The sequence below is a fragment of the Penicillium cosmopolitanum genome, assembly GCF_028827165.1.
Source record: "Penicillium cosmopolitanum strain IBT 29677 chromosome Unknown utg000008l:1.0-4398992.0:1.0-4402845.0, whole genome shotgun sequence".
NCBI classification, from domain to species: Eukaryota; Fungi; Ascomycota; class Eurotiomycetes; order Eurotiales; family Aspergillaceae; genus Penicillium; species Penicillium cosmopolitanum.
Window position 1 is genome coordinate 2,051,590 of NW_026622678.1, and position 24,226 is coordinate 2,075,815.

At 46.5% G+C, this 24,226-nt stretch overlaps 6 protein-coding genes across 6 annotated transcripts; 2 read left to right on the top strand and 4 right to left on the bottom strand.

Moving 5' to 3' along the window:
* Positions 1-254: 254 nt before the first annotated feature.
* Positions 255-767, bottom strand: N7509_007344 (uncharacterized protein; the record flags this gene model as incomplete). Its single annotated transcript, XM_056631981.1, has 3 exons — positions 255-325; positions 406-480; positions 593-767. 3 exons carry the CDS (start codon positions 765-767, stop codon positions 255-257), a joined length of 321 nt encoding a protein of 106 aa, XP_056487532.1.
* Positions 768-3,659: 2,892 nt separating this feature from the next.
* Positions 3,660-5,027, bottom strand: N7509_007345 (uncharacterized protein; the record flags this gene model as incomplete). Its single annotated transcript, XM_056631982.1, has 1 exon — positions 3,660-5,027. The coding sequence occupies one exon, from the start codon at positions 5,025-5,027 to the stop codon at positions 3,660-3,662; it is 1,368 nt and encodes a 455-aa protein (XP_056487533.1).
* A 436-nt stretch (positions 5,028-5,463) lies between these two features.
* On the bottom strand, positions 5,464-8,415 carry N7509_007346 (uncharacterized protein; the record flags this gene model as incomplete). The annotated part of the gene is made up of 8 exons (XM_056631983.1): positions 5,464-5,838; positions 5,947-6,191; positions 6,254-6,429; positions 6,503-6,558; positions 6,629-6,885; positions 6,939-7,872; positions 7,942-8,199; positions 8,353-8,415. 8 exons carry the CDS (start codon positions 8,413-8,415, stop codon positions 5,464-5,466), a joined length of 2,364 nt encoding a protein of 787 aa, XP_056487534.1.
* A 409-nt stretch (positions 8,416-8,824) lies between these two features.
* On the top strand, positions 8,825-10,241 carry N7509_007347 (Pfs NACHT and ankyrin domain protein; the record flags this gene model as incomplete). Its single annotated transcript, XM_056631984.1, has 7 exons — positions 8,825-8,842; positions 8,873-8,941; positions 9,019-9,122; positions 9,206-9,485; positions 9,693-9,743; positions 9,831-10,020; positions 10,102-10,241. 7 exons carry the CDS (start codon positions 8,825-8,827, stop codon positions 10,239-10,241), a joined length of 852 nt encoding a protein of 283 aa, XP_056487535.1.
* Positions 10,242-10,404: 163 nt separating this feature from the next.
* Positions 10,405-10,886, top strand: N7509_007348 (uncharacterized protein; the record flags this gene model as incomplete). Its single annotated transcript, XM_056631985.1, is given in 4 exon segments — positions 10,405-10,425; positions 10,440-10,524; positions 10,585-10,653; positions 10,684-10,886. 4 exon segments carry the CDS (start codon positions 10,405-10,407, stop codon positions 10,884-10,886), a joined length of 378 nt encoding a protein of 125 aa, XP_056487536.1.
* Positions 10,887-17,819: 6,933 nt separating this feature from the next.
* Positions 17,820-19,870, bottom strand: N7509_007349 (stress-regulated transcription factor RPN4; the record flags this gene model as incomplete). Its single annotated transcript, XM_056631986.1, is given in 2 exon segments — positions 17,820-19,785; positions 19,797-19,870. The coding sequence occupies 2 exon segments, from the start codon at positions 19,868-19,870 to the stop codon at positions 17,820-17,822; spliced, it is 2,040 nt and encodes a 679-aa protein (XP_056487537.1).
* Between the last annotated feature and the right edge of the window lie 4,356 nt (positions 19,871-24,226).

A 24,226-nucleotide genomic window follows, 5' to 3' on the forward strand; every position in this document is an offset into this window, starting at 1 on the left:
CATTTTCTCTGTGTATCTATTCAAGCATAATGAACTTAATGAAGTTTACCTCTGTTCATAGCGTGCCTATGGTAGTGGTATAGGTTCATGCACCGACTGCTGGACTGATTTACATAACCCCTGGTTCGGCATTTCTATGTCTTTAAGCCCCGAGTCCAGGATCCAAACCTGGAATACTTATTCACCCTGCAAAGGGGAGGCAGTCGAATGATCCCTTGATTGGAGCACGGCAAAGAGGACAGATCTTCCGTATTTCAAGTTCTGTATCCATATTTAGTTTGCAGAACATGTGCCCACAAGATATTATCATCTACTGATCTGGCTGCTGGTAACAGATCTTGCATTCACAAATTCGCTTCTTCTGCTCCTGGGAAAGCTCTTCTCGAGTTTTTTGATGTTTCTCACGCTCTATCATAAGCTTATATCGGAATGATCGGCCCCGATCCTCTAGTTGTTGTATATGGCGGCTCACTCCCTTCCCTAGCTTCTCGAGAGTTTTCTCCTGGTAAATTGTTAGAACAAGAATCAGGGCATATCTATCATTGAGAGGCACTAACAAAATAAGAGGATGCAGTCTATTCGGTTCTTTTACGTTTTCGAGACGGGCCTTCATCCGTCTTATCGTCGACCAATGAATTAACCATAGTCTCGAATCCCTGGTGGCTATAATCAGGGCGGGCGCCAATCCGAAGTTGTGAGGAACCTGGCTCAGGGGTTGGAGGTTCTTCGCTTTCTTGAATAAAGATCGCATTGGAGAGAGTTGTCATCCTGGTCTGGGGAGGAAATCAGTGTGAGTGAGCCAGCCAAGAGTAGAAAGAAAAGACAAGGGACTAAATCTAGCTGCGGAGAGAGAGGGCCATTATATACCCTGGATCCAACAACCACGAAATCAGGCCTAGTAATTGATTGGGCATTACCGTGAGCCTCACGTGATAATGAGCTGAAATGAACGATTGGATGCCAGATTCTGGTTGTACAAGAGTACTTGATGTAACGCTATTTCGAGATCAACAACGTGATATCGGGCCTGGTTGCTGGGTAAGCCTCCTGTCCCCCTGTAGGTGCATATACGGACTTTATACTGATCTGGGCCTTGTCTATCTACTTAAGTCAAGTCCTGCACACCCGCATATAGAAGATGAGGACGCTTTAGACACTATGAACCATTTATCGGATAGCTTTCTTACCTCCTGTTAGTGGTGATGACCGGGATACGAAGCAAATTACCTGATGTTATATACGCATGCTTGTGATGGCTTCGACGGCATATCCATGCGCAATTCAACCGGCCATTCCGGTACTAGCAGCCGTGGGTTTCCTAGGGTAGAAGACTTGGATTACTACAAGCTGCTCTTAATCAGGAGATACTAGAGTATTACGGATAACATTGGCTCTAATGAAATTTTTCGTATTTAGTTTCTGAATATTGGCAGTAGAGTCAACCTCTAAGTCTAAATCCCCAAATCTCTTCCTTCCTAGACTAAGTCAATGAGCCTTCTCCTTTATGACCCTGCCAAGTACTCTGTCGAGACCTCACTGGCTGAAATGGAAGTTCAATAATATCAACCACTTTCTCCATGCGAGAGGCAACTATATTAGAAAGTCTAGACCTAATCCTTTGCTGTGCGGATACTATAATAGGTTAGCCTACTATTAAACAAGGATTATTCTTATTTACCTGTTATCAGTGATCTTCCTTTTAGATTCCCAGAACTTCTTTGGAATCACCTTTTCAGCGTTAATGCGTCCGAGTATTTTAAATATTCTCCCGTGTTAGCTGCCCTAATTTAAAGGCTCTGTATCTCAGGCTATATTGAGAGTAGAAGGTATATAAATGCCAAATTGTAGATTCTGGAGGCGGATATTAGCAGAAAAGAGTAGAAAGGAAACGAATAAACTCACATAGATGCCTTTGTCCTGAGATAGAAGCTGGCTCATCTACTGGTGGACGTAGTCTAAATCTGCTGAGATGACGCGTTAGCTCAAATACGGTACATTTTGAATCCATTGAATCACGTACAACGATGCTCTATCTCCCACGCAACAAAGATATCCCGACTTCGCTTCCCTGGAAGGTTCGTTTCAACGAGAAGACGTAGGTATGATAACTGGCCAGCAATTCCAATACCAGTGGCAATTAGAAGTGCCTGCTCATACTTATCGAAGTTCATATCTGTACCATAGGGACCATCTATCCACACCAAAAGGCTCGTCTCTGAATACCCCGCTAGCGTTCGGGTAAAAGAACTTCTTTTTTCAATAAGACATGTGACAGTCTCCAGTTCTCCATCCTCGCCGGTTTCCCACCAGGCTATCTGGTGAGGATGACTTCGAAGGATAGATAGATAGCTTGCTCTAGGGATCCATAGATGAAGGAATGAGACTGGCTTTATGTTGAATGGCCTAAATACTATCTAGATTGTATGCCTTTAATTTATTATTATAAATAGATATAGTTGTTGAGATATAAAGTGGTAGTTTATCACATTTACTATGTGTTTTGCGGTGCGCCACCCGCCTGTGTGCGCCATCCGTATGTGAATTACGTTAGCGTGTTGGTGTCTGAGGCACCAGCTCACTCTTACGCAAGGTGTGAGTACTGTAAAAAAAGAAAAAGAAAAAACTGGTATAGTTTGATACCGCGAATCAGAGACTATAATTGAGATCGCAATTAGAAAAACCGATGCCGGAAAAGCCAGCTTGAATTTCTGGCGGCTATAAAAGAGAAGTCATTGTCAATGATATGTTCTATCCTCCTACGACAACAGACTAATCCTTTCTCCTCCGCTTTCAACATGGGTGGAATGGTAAAACCCCTACCCTTTACGTTAAGAAATCAAATGCGATTAGGCTTATTCTCATGTACCTATGTAAGTATTTGAGGGCCTATAAGGCGTACTTCTCAGACTTTCTTGTCAACCTCACTCTCCCGGGAAATATATACAGAGGTGTCCCGATATTTTGAGACAATGAGATCGCTGGTCGACGTGATTGAAATACTAGTAGCTTGCTCGCAGATACCCTGGACTCGATTCCCCTTGAGCTCAGTCTCTCAACGTTTTTTTTCTACCGCTGAAGATCAGTTTTCTATCCATTTTCCTTTCTGGTTGGACGATTAACTTGCTCAATGGAAGATTGGGAGGAGCGGTGTTTTTGTCAAATTCCCGGCAATGTACCACTCCCAGTCGATTGAGCTGACCGATAATTCGCGCTGCGGTTGGCTGAGGTTGACCGTCTAGCAAGATCGCCTGCCATTGCGTAGGCTGATTGATCTCTTGGTTTCAAGCACAAATTAGTTCGATGCCTCTGGAAAACGCGACTGAAGCTGCGATACCATTGCATTGAATGGTGTTATTGAAACAAAGATCGTGAAGATAAACAACTTCAAAGAGATAAATTGATCACTAGGAGTACACGTAGGCCGATATTGTGACAAATGAGTTTGACTCAATCGCCCCCTTGCTTCCTGAGGAATTTCACTTTCTGGAGCTCGAAGCACATGGCTTGGTTATGTCCAATGTAAATACTACTTATCCCACATCCACTAGTACTGCCTTTTATAGATAAGGATGGAAAACGAATAGTAACATCCTTCTACATAATCTAGCAAATCGTCTTGATTACATACAAAAAGAGTCAAATTGATCTATTAGACTAGCTCATTCATCAAGAACAACCATTCCCAGCCGCCGAGCAACCGCACTCATATCCACGCCACGCACAATATTCGTATTATCAGAAAGAACCTCCGAATCATTGACCTTACTACAATGATTCTTGTAGAAGTAAACTCCGTTCTCGGAGACAAATTTTGCGCGATCAAGAACGACTGTGAACGTGCCAGATTCGTACGGTAACCAGTTGTACAGATATTTTTCAGGGCCATGAGGAGTAACTCGTTTTGCAGCTAGGGGCTGATCCTCTTCTGAGAGGATATTGTGAAGGGCGCCAATAGGGAAAGGGCTTTCCAGGCTTTCTTGATTTTGCTGGGATAAACTTTCAAGAACTTCATTTTGGGCGGGGCCGATGGCCGACCAGGAATTGGACTTTGGAATGAAGAATTTGAGGGTGAGGGTTTTATTGGCCGGAAGGTGGGAGAGGACAGACGCTGTGAAGAGACGCGCTGTGCTTTCGAGGAGAGAGAAACCTGCCGTGTCGCGTATATGACTGAGAAAAGATGTGTGGACAACGTATTGAATGTCAGAGGTTTTGCCCTCAGGAGTATTGGTGACTGTAACAATGTCGGCTTCTCTAGAAACCTGGAATGCCGGACCAAGAGAAAAGCCACCAACCGAGGTTTCTTGGCCGAGCTGGTCACGAATCTGCTCTTCTGTTGGCATATCTTGGCCAGGAGGTTCGCCCTCATCAACATCCAAGGCATATCGCTGATCGGCATAAGAAGAGACGTTAAGGAACAAATCGAGGATTATCATCTGGCCGATGTCCATTTGCTCCGTAACACGCTCGATGGATAGTTCAAATGCCTCTGACCTGAGGTCTTCATTGTCCTCGGGTGAATGTTGCGCCAAGTCAGCATCAGCGCGTGTGCTAGAAAATGTGCGGTTGAAGTAAAGTAAATCCGGGCCTTCGCCGATCTCCTCAGCCTCCTCGGAGTCCTCCATATTGCCCACTCGATAACTGTGCGATCGCACCAGAACGCAAAATCCAATATTGGATAGGCGATTGGGACGATTCCATCGCGCAATCAGTGGAAGAGGATTTTCGACTCCTGACCGATGTTGCTGCTTACGACGCGCGATTTCCATGCGATTATGCTCAATGCAGGCAAAGCCATCGGGCGGGCGGTATGAGTAAATTTCGAACAAAGGCTTCACTTCGTCATCCGAGAACGTCTGCATGAGGTATTCTCGGAGCTCTTCGTGGTCGTCGTCTAAGGGAACAAGACTGTAGACCTGAATGGGAGTTTCCAGATCGGGGTCTGTCTCGTATTCTGGCGAGACATACTGCTCGAGCACGACAGGATGACCCAAATGGTCCGTGTAGGTGCGCACTTGCTGCCAATCCATCTCAGATCTTGCAACTGGGGCTATGGTTAGTGCAAATGAGCAGCGACCTTTAATAAGGAAAACAGGTTTGAAAGAGACTACTGAAGTAAACGTGGGGAGCGACGGGCTTAAATGGAGGGGAGGGGTGTTACGTAAGCAGGGAGAAGATCGACACTTAGGGCTAATTGACCAAGTAAGTTGAGCATCCGGGCATGATGAGAGGAGGTACGTAGGTAGTATGGAGGAGAGAATGTGCAAGTGTGTACTAGTAGATTGAATGTGGTACTACTGGTAGGTGGAAATCTTAATATACTGAGAGAGACATAAAGTCAGGTGACTGCCCAGTAGCATGCCCTACTAGTATGAACAGCAACAAAATCAATTGAGTGTTATAGTCAGAAATTGGCTAAATTTACAGCTGCAACTAGGTACTTCTCGGGTGGCCTCGTCAAATCTACTACAGGCCCAGCTTTCCTAGCTGGTTGCCTCCCCACATTCCGTACTTGCTTTCGTCATTTGATGCACTTGTCGCAGTACCAGGAAGCGGTTTACCCGCATTGGACGTTGGGAACTTGAATTTTCCCACTGCTGCGTCTCCAGTAGTCATGGTGATGTCTGCGAACTTCTTCGGGACAGCGTCTGTCTTTTTCGGGTCCGTCTTATCTTTTATGGAACTGATCTGGTCCTTAGCGGTCTTGTGCCAATCCGCCTGAATCTGCTCAATCTTGGCCAGATGGTTGTCAATCCAGTAGGCCCATAGGGTACGCAGACCCCAGTGTTTGAGGCCCCGGGGGGTATCGTCTGGCTTGAGGGCCTGTCCGTTTGGCTTGTTCTGGGAATATTAGCGGGTATATTCATGGTCGAATTCGTCCGAGATCAATTCGATGTTCTGACTGGGCTTGGTCCACTTGTCGCTAAATTCCTGCAGATAGTTCCAAACAGTAGCAGTCATCATGACCTTGTCCGCTATCTCTTTTGGCTCAACGATGTAACCGTTGCTGGGGTCGTCCTTAGGGAGGCTAGACTTCCTTCCTTCGGTAATAACCTCTTTGACTCCGTTGGGCTTTTCGTGATACATGACGAGCAGGTCAAGCGATTGGCCATTTCCGAGGAATTCAGCGGTATGTTGGACCCAGTTCATTTTGGGCCCATTATTTCTCGACCAAGTCATTCCGCCACTAGAACCTATACAGATATCATTAGTTAATATCAACAAGACGCTACACACACTCCCCTGGCCTTCTTACCTCCAAACACCTCCGAGCACCAAGTCGAGTCAGGACGTGTCCATTTCTTAGGGAAAGGAACCTCGCCAAGACCTCTATATTTGGATTCCTTTCCTCCGCACACCCACTCAAGGAAATGCTTGACCAGATGTACCTCGAAGACGTGCTCCGTGCGGAAGTCCTTCGCGGGCAATTTGCTATTGCCGTCAATGAGGTTATGCATTGTTCGCTCCCTTGACGGAGTTCTCCTTTGTTGTCTTTGCCGAGCACCTTCTGTTGTCGTTGATATCTTGTGAGCTGGATAGCATAAACTCGGGAAGATACCACTATTGTATTCTCATCAGTATTTGCGTCTTGTTGAACCGGAAGAGGAAAAAATAAACAATCAAGGCATACCTTCGCCACACCCGTCGGCCCGTCGTTCTTTGCGTTACACCGGGGATACCTCAAATATATAAATTTCTTGTTGTTATCATAGAAGCTGAGACTCATCTTTTTAGGCTCTTGTGGGTCAGAAGCGCGGTCGAAAAGGAACGAATCTGTATCGTAGCACTTTCCACTATCTGGGGATGGGTAGATAGGACAAGAACCACTATCATCGTCACGGCCGAACAGAGAAGAGACATCTCGTTTCGAGTCATCGCTGTCACTGACTTTCGTGCCGTACATTGAGCACATCACGCAAGAATTCTTTCTCCACCCTCACCAGGGCAATTAAGGAAGTCATCGGCGATCGTGACCAGAGGGCCAAGGGTAAGTGTGTCACGCTTGGCAATGAAATGAGAAACAGGCATAGGCATGTATTCAGTTCTACGCGAGGAAGAGTCTTCCACGGAAGAATTATATGCTTCATAGCCTAGCAAAGTTCGCTTGCCCTTCTCACCAACGCAGGTTGAAGGCGTGATTTGCTTCCTGGGCACCTCTGCGAGCGTGACTCGGAGATCGTCGCCCCAACCAAATTCCTCAGGGGCGTCAAGCTGAGCGTACATCTTTGAACCAGCATCAATACCATAGCTGAATGGGCAGCTGTTGTCCCCGTTGAGTGAGTAGGAATCTTCCGCATGTCCGATCACATATCCATCCAGGACAAGATCAACGGAACACCGGGGTATCTTCCAGCGGTCATCGAAGTCAATTCCAAAGCTGACAGTTGGCTTCAGATGCAAGGCAATCTCGCCGTTGGCAGAGACAGAGGCATCGAAATGGGGCTTGCCAATGGTCTTAGCCTCACGGTCGGGCTCATCGAGGGCTTTTTCTGGGTATTCATCGTTTTGAGGGTAGGTCTGTTGAATTTCCCAGGATGCGAGAGTAACGTCTGCTTCCAGATGTCCCGCTAGAACAATCGAGGCATCTGCAGAGGCATAGACTGCGAGGTTCGGACCGACCGTAACAACTCCAGGCACGCGGAAGGTTGCGCCGGGGAAGTCGTCGAGATCGAGCAGCTTGATATCACCGGTCGAGTACGTCAGAGAAGCAACGGCGTCAAGTTCAAACCTAGCTTCAACCTCTCCGGCGTTTCTGAAGTAAAGGTAGGATCTGCTGAGATCCATGCCCTCCTTGAGGGTGGTGATAATGGTTATACCGAAAGAGGTCTCAACATCAATCGAGGCTGTGATGGATGATCGAATATTCGCCTGAGCCTAGGCTCCACCAACAGGGCATGGTCCGAACTGCTGATCGATGAGAAGGAGCTCGACTTTCTCATTGACCTTATGGTTGAGCTCCTTGGTGGCCTCGGCTTCACCAGTAGTGATCAATTGACCGAGCCAGTTGAGGATATCCTCACCGAACCAACGCTTGTGGACCTCATGGCGCTCTATACCACCATGATGATACGCATCACGCCATTCATCTTCGAGATAGCGCTTTCGGTTCTTGTGATAGCCTGTTTCATCCCGCTTTGCGCGTTTGGCCTTTCGCTCGGAGTCACTAGCGGGCCTGTCGACAACAGAGTCCCAGTATCCAGGCTGGTTACTATTAGTCAATACGCATCAAGGCATCGCCGTAATCACGAGGGACACGCTTGAAGTCGTAGTCGAAGGTCAGGTCGTAGACGGATTGACAGCGTGCAGCAGGCGGCAGCTGCGACAAAAGCTACAACTGATTCTATCAGGACAGACCAACGAACTGATAAGATCAGACGCTGGCTTAATCCCCCAGATCCATCTACAAACGCCAACCATGCAAGGAAACTTCGCCATGAAGGGACAGGTACATAGCTTTTAGAAAATTCTGTCTTCCAATTATGGCACTTAGGGTCGCTTTAACATATATGGCTCTATGGGCTTGCTAGGTGTAGCAAAACTGTTCTCAGTGTTACGGTGCTTGATCATATCACAAACAGAAGTAACGCCCTTATTCTCAGCTTCTTCTTTAACTTCAGCAACACTACAAAGCAGACCTTAGATAGTATACTACGGTCACTTGCTTTCCAACTTTATCAAGGCGGAATTAGCTCTGCCTTTCACCTTGATTCTCTGTTTAAAGCACACCAGAATGGCGTTAATCAATGTGCAACAAAGGAGCTGTCAGATACTGTTTTTAAGATGCTCGCAGCCTAGAAGACGGTATTTGTTGTCCTGGACGTATTAGATGAATCAACGACAAGGAGTAAGGTTCTTCTATAGATCGAGGACATAGTGTCTAGACCAGAGCTGGACTAAGTCTAGCTACTTTATACCAGTCGACCTAAGTCTGAGTTTCAGTAACGTATTCCTCCTCTGATAGAAAAGCAAAACTGTCTGCCCTTTAATAAGCAGACAGTCAACTCTAATATCCGATCTTAGGTTACAGCACAACTTACTCAACGGCGTAACTTTACGAATAAGTCCTTATCTCATAATCTTCTTAAAAGGATCCAAAGTAAAGTTAGGGATAGGGCGGATAGGATGTAAGATATTGCTTCTTTGATTATTATACGGGTAGTACTAACTCCTTACTTAGGTTCAGGTAGGCTTTCTGTTAATTAAACAGCCTAGCACAATATTATCATAAAGCAGCTATAGAGAAGGTACTTATATCGTTGCTACAGAACCTAAATAGGACGTACCAGCGTATGGTTACAAGTATACCGGCGGATATCAAGAAGGATACGATACGCCTTTTACAATTCCTAGTATATTCTAAGATATCTCTTAAGCTAGCCGAGGCTAAAGAAGTAATAGCGACGCAGATTAAAAACGATTCACAAGGGATTAATATTAAGCGTCAACTATTCTGCAAGACTAATGTTTTGGATTACTGTCCTAGCCTAGTAACAGTTATCTATACTACCGATAAAGAGCTACATATTGCCTAATTTTCTGTCAAAGAGTATCTGCTGAGTAAAGAGCATTTTAAAACTATAGCTGCCAGTATTTCTATCACAAAGATATACCTTACCTATCTTACAGATATTAATTATACAAGCAGCAGGATAAAGGATAATTTTCCAATAGCAAGATATACAGCAGAAATATAGACAGAGCATGCTGTACTAGCTCAGGAATACGAAGATATAGCACAAATAACAGTCAGGTTCCTAGAAAAGGAATTTCAACAATAGGCTCGTCTATATCAGCCTGATAGGAGCTAGAGCAATAATCCTAGTCCCCCTCAGGGATCTGAGCTCTACTATACTTACTTCATTAGACTTATAGCGCCTGCGCAAGATATTATTAGCAAGGGAGCAGATGTCAATACGCAGGGCGGCTACTTTAGCAATGCTCTCCAGGCTGCCTCATCAAGAGGTTATCAGGAAATTATTAAACTACTTCTAAACCAAGGAGCAGACATCAATACACAGAGTGGTCACTTTGGCAATTTTCTCTAGGCTGCTTCAATAGGAGGCTATCAGAAGATTATCAAACTACTCCTAAACTAGGGAGCAGACATCAATACACAGGGTGGTCACTTTGGCAATGCTCTCCAGGCTTCTATATCAAAAGGCTATCAGAAGATTGTTAAACTACTCCTAGAACAGGGAGCAGATATCAATACACAGGGTAGCTTTTTCGGTGATGCTCTTTAGGCTGCTTCATCAGGAGGCTATCAGAAGATTATTAAACTACTTCTAGACCAGAGAGCAGATATTAATACGCAGAGAGGTGTTTATAGCAGTACTCTCTAGGCTGCTTCAAGAGGGGGCTATCAGAAGATTATTAAACTACTCCTAGACCATAGAGCAGACATTAATGCATAGAGTAGTGATTATGGTAATACTCTCCAGGCTGCTTCAATAGGAGGCCATCAGGAGACTGTCAAACTACTCCTAGACCAGGGAGCTAATATTAATATACAGGGCAGCTTCTTTAGTAATGCTCTCCAGGCTGCCTCATTAAGAGGCTATTAGGAGATTTTCAAATTACTCCTAGATCAGGGAGCAGATGTTAATATACTAAATGGTATCTATAGCAATGCTCTCCAGGCTGCTTTAATAGGAGGTCATTAGGAGATTGTCAAACTACTCCTAGACCAGGGAGCAGGTATCAATGAGCAGGGCAGGCTCTTTGTCAATACTCTCCAGGCTGCCTCATCAGGGGGCTATCAGAAGATTGTCAAATTCCGTCAGAAAAGTAGTGCCATTACATCGTCTTCAAAGCGGTCCGGCTCTACGTCCCCAGGAAATCCTTTGAAGAGACTCCATAAGATAGAGTCTGAATCTTCTGATTTCTAACATTGTCTACGTCATGAATACTAATATACATTAAATACAATTTCCTAACTGTACAGAGAAGGAAGAAGGGCAAAATGGCCTTAAATTAGTAGGGGTAAACTCCCACGCCACTGCCATCAATCAGATAACCTGTCATAACTTCTCATAATCAGATCCAGTATAAAGTATAACTATTAGCTCATACTATTATATAATCAGACTCAATAATTCAGGCACTGACATTTAAAATACTATCTGTCTACCATCATACTGCCAACTAGAGACTTCATCGTTCTCATTAGTCCATTTTAAATTTATTAAACTCATAGAACTCTATAAACACTACTATATCTAGGCCGCATATTCTATTTAATCAACTTTATAATTAGTCCCTTACGTATATAGAAGAAAATACTACCCACAAATTATCTACAAATATCCATCACTTCTTACCTGTAATTCTTAAATACTAGCAGAAAAGCCAATTTTATCAGTAAGTCAGTATAGTAGGTTGATCAATCAGAACTAAGAACCATTATCCTAGTACAATATCCATCTTAAGTCCCTATAGAGCTTCTTACCAACAGCTTTACACTTTACCATCCATATCTAAGCCAAGGATAGTAAGGATCTCGCAGACTTCCAGGTGTAACATATAGAAACTAAAAGACTCAAGTAGGGCCAGTGCTTCTCTGGCAGATCTTTCTTTTACTCGAGAATCCATAGGTCAGATCAAAACCTAACCACTCATAATTCAATACAGGCCTGCCTAGTAGAGTATTGGCAAATGATAAAGCTTAAATGTTTCTTATACATTAGCCACTTCTGTAAATTTGCTAAAATAGAAAAACCTAGTTGCTTAATATTGACCTAAAGGCAAAGCAAGCCCTCAAATAAAAGTCTATAATACCTGCTTAAAGCAGTGACGGAATCTATTAGAACAAAGTATTGTAACAAAATTGATACCAATCTAACAGAGATACGTGGAGAAAGAAGAGAGAACCTTGATGATGATGATCTAGGGTGAAATATTTCAGATACTATCTATAAGTAGAGTAAAAATACAACATGACAGGTCGGTTCTAGCGCTTGCAGGGTGTAGTAATCCATAATAATCAGCGAAGGAGGCAATAGGAAAGAAGTAAAGAAGAAAACCCACACTATTTATTACCTATTCATCTGGTGCTGCCTACGAGAGCTTCACTGCGTCTTACGATATCAGGTCCAAAACCCGACCATGCGGTCGTGCTGGCAGCAAGGCAGTGAGGGGTATGTATGGTGATAAAATGCACGGCAAGTTTAACCGAGGGGTCTTCAGGGCGTTCAGGGGAAGGGCGGAACAGACTGAAGGGTAAAGCGACAAGGGCACTAAGCCCAACGAATCCAAAAAAATGAGTGAATGCGGACATACAACAGCAGGGATTCGCATGTGGTCACCCACCATACTACTAACCTGCCGGCGTGTGGCTTAAGTACGGCTGAGCGGACGGGAAGCCCTGTTCTCCACACCCTATGGTCGTATGTACTAGATATTGCCGCAAAGAAGAATAAATCCAAAATGTGCTAGAATCATTATAATTGCGCAGATGAAGAACAGCCCTTAGCAGGTCGTTGATTAGATTGTACTTATAGCTGCAGAGTTGATGGCTCTTGGGCTATGCTTGTCTCTGTTAGTTAAAATCAGAGTTCGAACACTAAACTTTGAGGGCCGCCTCTCAATCTCTCCTTTAAAACTTTTCAAACCAACAACTAATAATATTTTTTTTATTGGCGGTGAATTCGCTTCCTGCAGACATGATGGTCATTACTCCGTACCGCGCACGGATATGGTCAAAGATACCCACCAAGGGCAGCCGCTTTCTTATAAAGAGATCCTCACTGTGGACTCTGCGCAAGGTCAAGAATTCCCAATAGTATTTCTTCTCCTGACAAAGCCTAGTGGGAACCACCTGATTTCGGGCTTCAACTCCGACCGTCTCAATATTGCCATGCGCTCAAGAAGTCTTGGTAATTATCGAGAATCTTGAAAAAAAACCCATAATGTTCAAGATTGGATGATGATGCAAGGAAAGGTGCGCTTCCTTTGGGAGTTGCTGGACGATTTTGTTGTCAAGGGAAGCGTGTTGAGATAATCCACTTGAGCAGATCGACTTATTTTCAGTCAATCGGATTCTGACTATCAGTTGAAGGCGAATTAATTTCAGATATAGATCACTTGCTAGTGACCAGGTATTCAGGCCATAATGAGTGCCAATCTTTGGCCCCAGAGACTATCTCAAAAGTCCCATCCATGGATTATGGTTATGCTTGACAACCTTGGAACTTTATATTGTGTCAAAACTTAGAACTACTAGTTATATTCAAGCCTTAGATGTTTTGAACTCCAAAAAAATCAAAGGCACTAACACAAGCCTAGCCGCAGAGGGTGACTAGTCTAAATTTCCCTAGTAATTATTCCAACCATCAAAATATTTTATACACTCTTGAACCCTCTCATTACTGTATTTACCTAGATTTGCTGTTAATATATTTTTCTGCATTCTATATAGTAATTATCATAGAACAATTTAGTACATACGACCATAGGGTGTGGAGAACAGGGCTTCCCGTCCGCTCAGCCGTACTTAAGCCACACGCCGGCAGGTTAGTAGTATGGTGGGTGACCACATGCGAATCCCTGCTGTTGTATGTTTTGTTTTTGTTAGAAATTTTTATCTAAAAACGTATTTGATATTGAACTCGTTGCGGCCGATCACCATGTATTTTTATTCTAGAAGCCCCGTCCAGATGGAGAGGACGGTTTTGAGCGACCGCGATGTGCTTCTAGGTCACCTTATCAGGGATCAAAGTCGCCTGGATGAGGCCCTGCTGTAACGAACTGGGGTTGTTACCATTCGCGGATGCCTGACGTAGATGGCATCAACTTAGGCATCCACGCCTACATGTACTTAGTTCTATCTCAGCTTCCTCCTTCTTCTCCTCAAGCTATTACTTTCGTCGAACAGCTACTGTTTCCTTTGCTTCGTATGCTACGCCGTACGTTGATCTCTGTGAGCATCTGAGCATCCTCACACCTGCCATATTTTAAAAAGCTATCCTCCACGCTGGCCGACCAAGACTACCGAGTTAGCCCAGGCCGGCAAATAGTTCTCTTCTCCGGTCTCGCAGATTTATACCGCGAGGTCGGAGATCCAAAATAAGCAGCAAACACCATCGGGATGATTCTCTAACATGATGGCGCCGAGAATTGATATCGTGGAGGGGGCGAGTTGGACCTTGGAAAGCAGCCATGGCGTGATTATATGCTCCATTGCTAAGGTGCTCACTACTCGGGCAGCTACCGTGCAAACCGACTCATCAGGGAGGCCCTGAATTCATTCGAGAATGCGAAAAGAGCCTTGCAACCGAATTGTTCACATCATCGGCTATCAAAGATATGTCAATATGAGAAACAATCATGATGAAAGGCGATCGTGATTGCATATTTCATAATCTTTTTGATTCATGAGGTGGACATATGAACTTCTATATGGTGTATTCGCATAACAACCATAGGTCTAGTATCGAAGTGTACATAACTCAATATTATTCACTGAGCCATAGCAACTCAAATATCTCTAAATATAGCTGCTATTCAACAAAGACAGCGATGCCGTAGTTGTCTTGTGGAAGATGGTAAGCTCTGTAAATACAATTCAAACCGCCAACTCCATTACGTCCGTAGAATCTGTATAATTTGTCTAGTCATCAAAAACAGAATCTTACACCAGCGACCCTAGCAACTTAAAACCTTGTCTCACTTGGCCGGATAAAATTCTAAGTATATACCTCAGCCGCATACGCATATTGTCTTGGATTTATTAGTAAACGGACCCCCACGATGTGTCCATATCGACGATCTCCCACATCTTACATCTCAACGCCTCCTCGAAAAGGACAAGACTCATCAACCACACACGAAAAAGATAAATAACAACACCCATCCGTTTTCATCTATAAATAGAAAAAATGGCTGTTACAAGTGACACACTTGCGCAACACATTCCACATGCTTCATGCCACATGCCAGCCACGCAAGTCACTTCTCGAACAAAAAGCTCCACACCATGTAACAGCCACTAAACCCAAAACAGACAATAGCGTATTCCGTGTCTGAAAAATAAATGCTGAGTCATGAGCACACGGGGGAGCACCGCCACATACCACGAAATACGAAAGGGGCCCCATTTTTCCGCTATCGATAACGGACACGCCGTACCAACGGAATACAGTCAACAATGCGAACCCCCAAATGTCCAAATGCCCAAATGTCCAAAGCAAGCCACAAACTCCACTGTGGAGTCAATGTATACTCGTACACCGCAGACACACGCCCAAGACTCCACCACATGAACAGTTGACACGCCCACACCGTGAAAAGAAAAGGGCCAAAAAAAGGTTAAAAAAAAAGCTAGTTTTACAAGTTTTCAATGATGACTCGCACTAGAAACCCAATTGGAGCTGAAAGGGACCGGGAGCGAGAGCGAGAAAAAGTACATACTCCATATGTACATACTATGTACATATACGACTAAAGTACTGGAGAGCAACCCGAACGGCCAAGATGGAATTTATGATTGATTCCCCACTATAATCCACCTCCACCACGTCCACCCACGAAGCATCCTCCCAAACCCATCCTATCGCATTTTACCCTCAACATTACTTGTCAGCTTGTACCTTCTGATCTCAAATATCACGAGCATGACATGGGCTGAGTCTCCACATTCCGCGTACACCCTTCTCCGCAGAGCATGGAGAGATCATCGTCCTCTCCCCCTACACCCACCCTCAATGGATGGGATGATACCTTAGTGACCTGGTGATATAATAGACTCAATAACTGCAACGATTCCCACCCTATCATTTCACACCGGGTGAAGGGGACAAGGGGCCCGGGAAAATGACCAAAGCCCTTGAAAAAAAAAATTAAAAAAGTACTAATAAAATTCAATTGCAACATCCAGCAAATCGCCGATCCGCACCCCAGATAGATTGCGTCAGCAAGCCTCCAGGAGGAGGGGGGGGAAGGGAAGGAAGTGAACCCCTACCTACAGGAGGTTACGGAGTACCCTGAGTCGTGCTCCCCGATAGGTTATCACACTCGCACTCAGCCCAGGGATAAACCAGCGATCGGCATAAAAGGAAGTGGAGCAAGCGGGAAAGCGGGGACTGTAGAGAGAGAGATAGGGAGGGTCCTAATCCAATCCAATTTTCTCCACTCTGCTCTGAGTCGAGTGAGTGCAGTCTATCGACGGAGACTACACTACCTGTAGAGTTACAGTAGTCAGTTAGTACTTCGTATGTCAATCCACTATTTAAATGTCCCACTTAAGGAAGTGGTACATAAGCCCACTAACGAGCGGCAGTGGAGCCCTTCTACCCCCGTCGGCCCCATCTACTACTCAGCTTAGGGATCTGGATATAATAGCCGCGGTGCGTTTCACCTTATCGGATGATTCGAATGGGAAAATGAGTACCATCCCCATTCCAATTACTGAATTCGGAGACCCGAGAAACGCCAACTGCCCCATCTCATCTCATCTGCCCCTCATCTGCTCCATACAAGTAGGGATATGGAGAGTACTAGTACATACCCTACTCGTAGTATGTAGTATCTTAATTTTGGCAATGGGCCCGCTTCCCTCCACCCCATTCCTGCCGACGTCCAGCGCTATCGTTGGATGGGATTGGATTCGTACATATCTACATATGCGGGATGAGATGGATGGCTGCATGACCTAGCAGGGGTTCGAAAATTTCTTCTCTTTCTTCTTTTTGGGGCCTCCGGTAGTCGATCCTGCGAGGAGACATGCACTTGCAGTAGTTACGGGGATGTCGGGTGTGTGCCGGCCAGTGAGATACTGGTGATTGTCCTTTTCTTTTTAGTTTGTGGCTTTTGCGCCCGTTGTTCCGCGGGCGGTTAGGGTGGGGGCTTTCGTATGCAGGTGTTGGGATTGCTTAAGTTGGTAGGTTTCTCATCTATGTACATATGTACGAAGGATCCATGCTCCTGGTGGAGAATGGTGGGCTGTTTCATGATGGGAGGGGGTGAAACTGGGGTTAGTATGGACAGGGGGGGTATGGTAGTGTAGGGCAAGGCTGCAGGAGGAGGGGAGGAGCTACAAGTGACAAGCTACAGGAGTTGAAGTTTACAATGAAAAGAAAGATCAAGATCATGAAGAGATGTTGTAGGTATTTTTTCAACTCTATGGATATAAAACAATCCATCGTTCCCATAATATACAGTTTTCCATATTATACAGCCAAAAACATACTGTACTGAAGCCATAGCCATATAGAACACCGCGGCAAGAAAAAGGTACCAGCCAATGCAAAGAGACATCATCGCGTAAATCGTACAAAAAGATCGGTCGCAAGTCGCAAAATGAATAATAATAATACAGCATGACAATGAAAGGTCGTAACAGACATGAAAAAACCGCAAGCGAGAAAAACACTCAAGACAGCCCCGTAACACACAGATACATTGCTTTTTTTTGCTGTCCCTTTTTTGAATGGATCATAAAAAATGTCCCAGGATCAAACATGGAATCAATAGTGCCAAGATCACCCGCACACGTCAGGGTAAGTAGGGGAGGTAGGGGGGGCTGCGTCATGCGGTTGCGGGAACGATCGTCGACGTATAATCGACGTCAGGCGAAAGGAAGCTCCAACTCGACGACGGGGGTTCTGACGTCAGTGGATGGGGGTGTTCAGGCCATAAGGCCGCCATCCCGGGGGGGTCCGCGAATCCCGAAACGGAAGAAGGCACCGATGATCTGGGACCGATGTGGGGCCATTCTCGATTTGGGTGGACATGATGTCATTGAGCAACACTGCACACTCCAGAAGAAGGTTTACCGTCATGGTGATGATCCTCTGAAGTTATGTGGTGTGAGTTTGGGGGCTTGCTCAGTCCCTGCCCCGGCGACGCTGCTTGCCAGGCCAGTCCACCTCAGGATGGACCACTCGCATGTGCCGCGTCAGGGCATCATTGCGACTGAAGGTTTTCTCCTCGGTACACAAGTGGCACCGGACCTTGAGTTTGCGCGCATTGTGAATCGTATCCTCATGGCGGGTCAAATCGTAAGGTCGGGAGAAAATTGAATTGCAAGGCTTGCCAGTAGATGGGTTCACCCGCTCACACTTGTGGGGCCCGGCCTGAGAGTTGCGTAGTGAGGTGTCGCGGGTAATCAAGTGGCCGCCCGGTGTGGTCTGACGGTGTGCCTCACGTTTGTGTCGCTGGAGCTTCGATGGAGACTCGAATCGGAGGCTGCATCCATGATAGGTGCAGGTGTATGTACCCGCATCCGAAGTGGTGTTACTAGGACGACTGATTCGATCCGAGCCTGGGAGCTTGGCCTGCGCCTGCGGGGTCATGTCGCTGCCAGTTGATTCCACACGAGGCATCCCCGGCATCGAGGCCGAATACTCGGGCGCCTGCTGCAAAAGGTTCTGCTGCGGGCGTTGAATCTGCGGGGCAAATGTAAACGGAGGCTGCGAGACAGTCGCGTATTGGCTAGGGAAAGCTTCCATCGTAGTCATCGGCTGGGCAGAGCGCATCGATCCACTGTCGCGTCGCAGACCAAGAGCGTCTCCCAAGTTGAAGTCGGCCTGCTGAGGGGGGAACAGAGGAGCCATTGCAGCATCCTCTCCCTCGTTGAAGTCCAGGACCGCATCCTTGGGGGACATGGTCTTGAGATCAATAGGTTGGGAGGAGGGGGCCATGCTCATGGGAACGCTGGTGGTCATTTGCGGCTGAAGAGGGGCGGAGTTCATGTCACCGGCAAAAGGCGAGTTCTGGCGGAAGGGGGATCGCTCGCGCTTCATGTTCATGTTCATATTCATGTTCATGTTCATGTTCATCACGGGAGATCTGGAGCGGGCAGACATGTGGCCCTGGTTGGCAGCCTGGAGTCGATCGGCGATGGTGTTGCGGGGAGTCATCATATTCTGACCCATCGGAGCGGCCATAATGGCGGGGTTGTAAAGCTCGTCCTGATAGATATCGGAGATGGTTCGATCAAGCTTGGGAATTCCAATAGACATAGCACTGTTGTTGGCATATTCTGGAATTTCGTTGATCTGTAAGTACTCGTCCATCCACCGGTTAAAATCAGGAAATCGGGTCTCACCATTGGTCATCTTCGACTCGTCGAGGTCTTCCAGGCTCGTCTGAGGAGTCACCGGAGAGTTGTGACTCACAGTCGAAACTGAGGGAGCCAGCGAGTGGGAGTACTCGCTCTGTTGCTGCTGCTGTGGTGGTGATTGCTGGTGCTTTTGTTGCTGTTCCAGAATCGCCTTTCTCATCGCAGACTCAGCCTCCAGCGCACTACCATCATGGGTTGATGGGTCGTAGTTCTGGAAGGGGGCTGCCAGAAATGAGTTCTGAATGGGGGTCTGCACGGGAGTCGGCAGCGGCTTGGACGAGCTGTTGGATCGTCGGTGAGCGTGGTGGTTAGGCGAAACGGACTGGCTGGGCGACTGCTTTTGCGGGAAAGGAATTCGCGCAGGGCTCAACAGCTGCAGGTTGCTGTCCCAACCTTGGTTGCCGGCAGCGATAGGCTGTTGGGCCAACATGGGCGTATAGTATTGCGAGTATTGGGATGGGTTGGTGGTGGGGTTGTAGTATTGGTGAGCAGGCGAGTTGGGACCCTGAATCTCAAAGGATGGGTTATAGGAAGAAGCCGGGGTCATCGAAGCAGCCCCGAAAGACTGGCTATCGGTGTTGGTGGGGGGGGGTATGGGATGGAGAAGGTCGGAGAAGAGAAGGTGGGTGAAGAAGGCGCGGAAGAAGGCGGAGAGGCGAACTGAGGTTGATATTGGAAAGGTGGTTGCAAGCAGGACTGTTGGTACTGCACAGAATCGTCGAGTAGCTCTGGCGGGTACTGATCGTCTTGTATGATGATGTCTTCTTGGGAGTATGGATCGGTGATGAGACCCTTACGTGGGTACATAAGCATTATGTTATCTCACGTATGGGGACGTCAGCAGTGGTGGAGGGAGATCGAGTTCGCCACCTGGGGAGGCGAGCTTTTTATAGAGAGGAATTCCGACGGGTCAAGATCCGAGAGATCCTTGGGAGCAGGCAAGAGTTTGTGGCCGTGCTGAGGAATCTGGTTCGCTGGGGGTGAAGAGTCTGGAAACGTCGAGGATGTGATGGAAAGGTTCTGGGACGAGGTTGAACCTTAAATCAGAAATGGTCTGGAATGGGGAAGAGTTTGGTTCTGATGGATGATGGGCTTACCAGATGTTATATGAGGTGAGTGGGTGAGTAATATGTTGAGGTGAGTTGTTGTGAGTTAAGTTGAGGTGAGTATGAGTAATGGGTGTATAATAATCAAGGGAATTCAAGTCAAAGACCGGAAGGATGTGGGTTCTTAAAAGCAAAGGCCCCCATGACGTTTAGGCGTCGCTCGACATGACTGCAGCGCACCGGGACGACCGAAAGATTTCGGTATTACGACCGATCGGATGCATACACTATGCCCCAAACGGGACTAGTGGTATTTTCACCATACACTTCTGTACAGTACCGTACTCATTCACCCACACTCGGATCCACTGATCGCTGATCGTTGGGGGTACCGTCTAGGGAGTGTGTCCAGTGTCCAGTCTCTCCCCCCTTCTGTGTTGTCCCTCCTCTCCCCTTGCAGTGGAGTGGTGGCTTTCCCTGCCAGCCACATACCCACCCCCAAATCAAATCAAATGTCACTGATCGCTCGTCCATTTCCATTGGATTGGAGATCTCAAGAGTCTGTCCCTGCAAACGAGTCCCATTAATTAATTTAAGCTCCTCCATGGTTATACGAGATACGGAGTACGAAGGAGGGTACGAAAACATCCGGAGTCATCGGGCTTAGCCAAATGGATTAGGATTATTGATTACCATTCTGAATCGTACTCTGTATCATCGCTTAGCAATCTCTCGTAGACCTGCATAATCCGGGTCTAACGAACTAGTCCCGATCTCCGAAGCTCCAAAAACTCCAAATTTAGGGCACCCCGAGATTTTCTACAGGGCTGAGCCACACCTTGTTTTGGACCCGTTGGGCCGCGTGACTCAACTTTTCTCTCTGCTCTTTTTCACCCTACGGCCGGGGTCCCTTGCCCAATCCGGTTTAGTCTACCCTAACTCTACTGGTTCTACCCTTCCACTAGCCACGTCGTGCTCAGCCACCATGTGGCACCCAGGTCATCGGGATTCCCTGCATTCTAACATTCTCTGGGGTATCCCAAGGTAGATCCGGTTTGGGCAGGTCCAAATGCACCAGCACCAGCTGAGATACACCTGCCATACCATCCCCCGAAGTTTCTAGCTATTTCCGCTCGATCTGCTCGGCTCAACGCTACCGATCTGGTCAAAATGAGACTTTGAGGTCAGCTGACCCATGGCATGAGTACCATGTGACTCAGTACTAGTACGGAGTACCAGCTATGGAGAGTGCAACTAGCGCGGCTGCGACCGTGTCTGAGTAGGAGCCTCGTCGGAGCCGCCCTATGCCTTGTTCTATGGTGAGACCCTCGGCTACACTAAACATCTGCCTATGCGATCCAAGGTTCCCCAGGTCACAAGGACACTTTGGGTTATTGATGGTCTGACAATGGCCTGTTTCTTTGACTATGACTGTCACGCATTTCACACGGCACAGAATAAAATACATGAAAGGAAAAAAAAATTAAAATACCAGTCAATCAACACAAAACATGAATAATAATGATTACAACTATATTTGTCAACATATTTTGACTCAGAAACGCCCAGGGCGTCAGGAACAAACCCACGCGAACAAAAAAAAATAAAAGTAAAAAATAAATAAAATAAAAATCTTCCGCAGATCCCTGCTAGTCCAACTAGCGCGGCCTGCAAAAAAAGTTGAACACGAGGTCGCAAGCATCTCGCGTACTCGTACATAAATTGCGCGGGCTACCATCGGCGAGAGAGCCTCTAGCGACATTCTTGCATGCGTTAAGCTTAGCGTGGTATCTGATCGGCCGACTTCCGACCGGGGGAACGGTGGCAAAGTCGGTGTTCACTTTAGTCTACTACATTAGTCTAGGTACATTACTCGTACATTTCGTGCGAGAACCGGAGAAGATCCGCGTGATTAGGAATATGTGCATCCGTATGTACAAGACGAAAGAAGCAAATCGTACGAAGAAGAATCATCTGGTCAGGGCTATGCTGAATACCATGCCAAATCCTCGGAGATGCAGTCCCAAGTCCCGGTCTCGGCTTTAGCGCTCGGGTCCCCAAGAGGACGGGGGGCCGAAGCCCGGGGTGCCGTGCGAACCGAAGAGTCTGGACCAACACTCTATTCCTCGTACTAGTAGCTACTAGTAGTATCCCTTAAGAGTAGTCTTAGCCCTTGTCTTATCGACTGCTCACTTGACCTTCATTCTCGGTCCAGAACTCTTGGCCCCTCTAGCCGATGTATTTTCGGCTCGAAAGCCACAACAACGTGGCCTTCGTCCGGGGAAGTGGCGATTTTCGGGGAAACATCTCCATCTCCCTACAATCTGGTCCACATTCACTTGCCTATTGTAGAAATAAAAACAATGCACGGGTCATAGATAGTGCTCAGCATACGGAGTGGTCTATGCTGCCCGGCACAGACAGCACTACAGCACTACGGTAGTAACCACCACTCTGTCGTGTAAAATCACCTTCTTAGTCGGGCGCATTCAACCCCAAACCGGCCCGACACACACCACGCTCGGTCCCCCAAGAAGAAAAAATTTTCATTCGTGATCCTTCACGGTGGAATCCCGGCGAAAAGGAAAAGAGGTCAGCACCTTAACGGTTCGAAAGTGCCGGGCCAGGGCCCTGACAGTCTCAAGTCCTGCAGAGCAGAATTAGAACAACGCTAATGCACAGTGAAAAATTTTTTCGATGCAAATGATTGGCAGTGGTGCACAGCCACAACGATTGGAATGCAGTGTTGCTGGTGGTATGGGCGATACACCACGACATAACGCACTAGTAATGATGCAGGTTAGGCAGGCTAGAAGGCGCTAAGAATTTCGAAAACCCTTCTAGTGCCGGCAAGTCGGCACCGGGATTCTCCGTTGGCATGCATGTCTGAGTTTTTTTTTCCCTTTGGAGAAAGGGAAGGGTTTTCATCCGGCTTAGGGGTTGGGTTGCATCTTACATTGCAAGGTTGTAGGAGTACTGCAGTCCGTAGTAGATATTCGGAAATCGTCCGAGTTATCCCGATGGTGTGCTGAGTTCCTAGGTTGTGATATGTCCGGGTGAGTACTTCGGGATGACTAGTATACGAAACTTTATGCGAGAAACAAAACAGACCGCGCTGAGAAATACATCCCAGTTACTTTTGTTTCAGCGAGTTTCTATTTCTATTTTAGGATTACCTTAAAAGGTATTAAAATATTTGTAATAAAAAAAAACAAGGAAAATTCATGCGAACTGGGAAAGACTTAGAACAATGATCTACATAGAACGGATCCACGACAAGACAACTCGAAAGCAAGGGATACCAAATGCCCTGTGCCGTTGCCTGTCAAGGGGCCCACGCTGTCACCCTTAATCGTGCTGCCTTCAAAGCACAGCCCAAGATCGGCAATCTAAGAGTCTGACTGGCCGGGAAAAGATACATGTATCTGACTTTTGTTCAACGGATCTCCGCGAGGCTCGAGTGCCGACACTCAACACACATTCCTATTCGATGGACTCTCCCAGCCAGTCTTGCGTGTCCCACCTATTTTCAGGGCAGAGTCCAGCTGAGTTCAGCCTCGTTGTAACCAATCAGGTTTCAGCTCGTCCAATGACATTCTGTACATTGGTCCCCGATGTCTTGATAGAGTTTTAGCTCTTTCTCGAGTGGCGTTGTCCTGGCTCGTGCGAGTTCCCACCAACCGGAGTCCAAGAGTCCGTGTAATGCGTACGAGTAACTCAGCTTAGTTGAAAATATGCGGATAATCTGATGGAATCTGAGGTGTCGAGGGCTTGGTCGTTGCGCGGCCGGTGGCTTGTTTCCACTTTGATCATACTTGTTCTGGGTTTACAAGCCCCGGTTTGGCGATACGGTATAATTTCAAGTGGATTCCAATGTTATTGAGACGTGTTCAATTGAGATTTCTGAGACGCGAGGCCTTAATGGTAATGGTTTGGCACTACGGAGTATGAAAAAATCCTTTCTCAAGGAGGACTCAAAGGACAGGAACTCAGGCACTCCAGGGCTATTCTATAATTTAAGTCGCTTCAATATCCTACATAGTCATAGCCCATAGTCCCAGTTAACAAGAAATAAGCACTAAAACCTTATAAAACTTTAGCATCTGCATCATCTATAAACTCT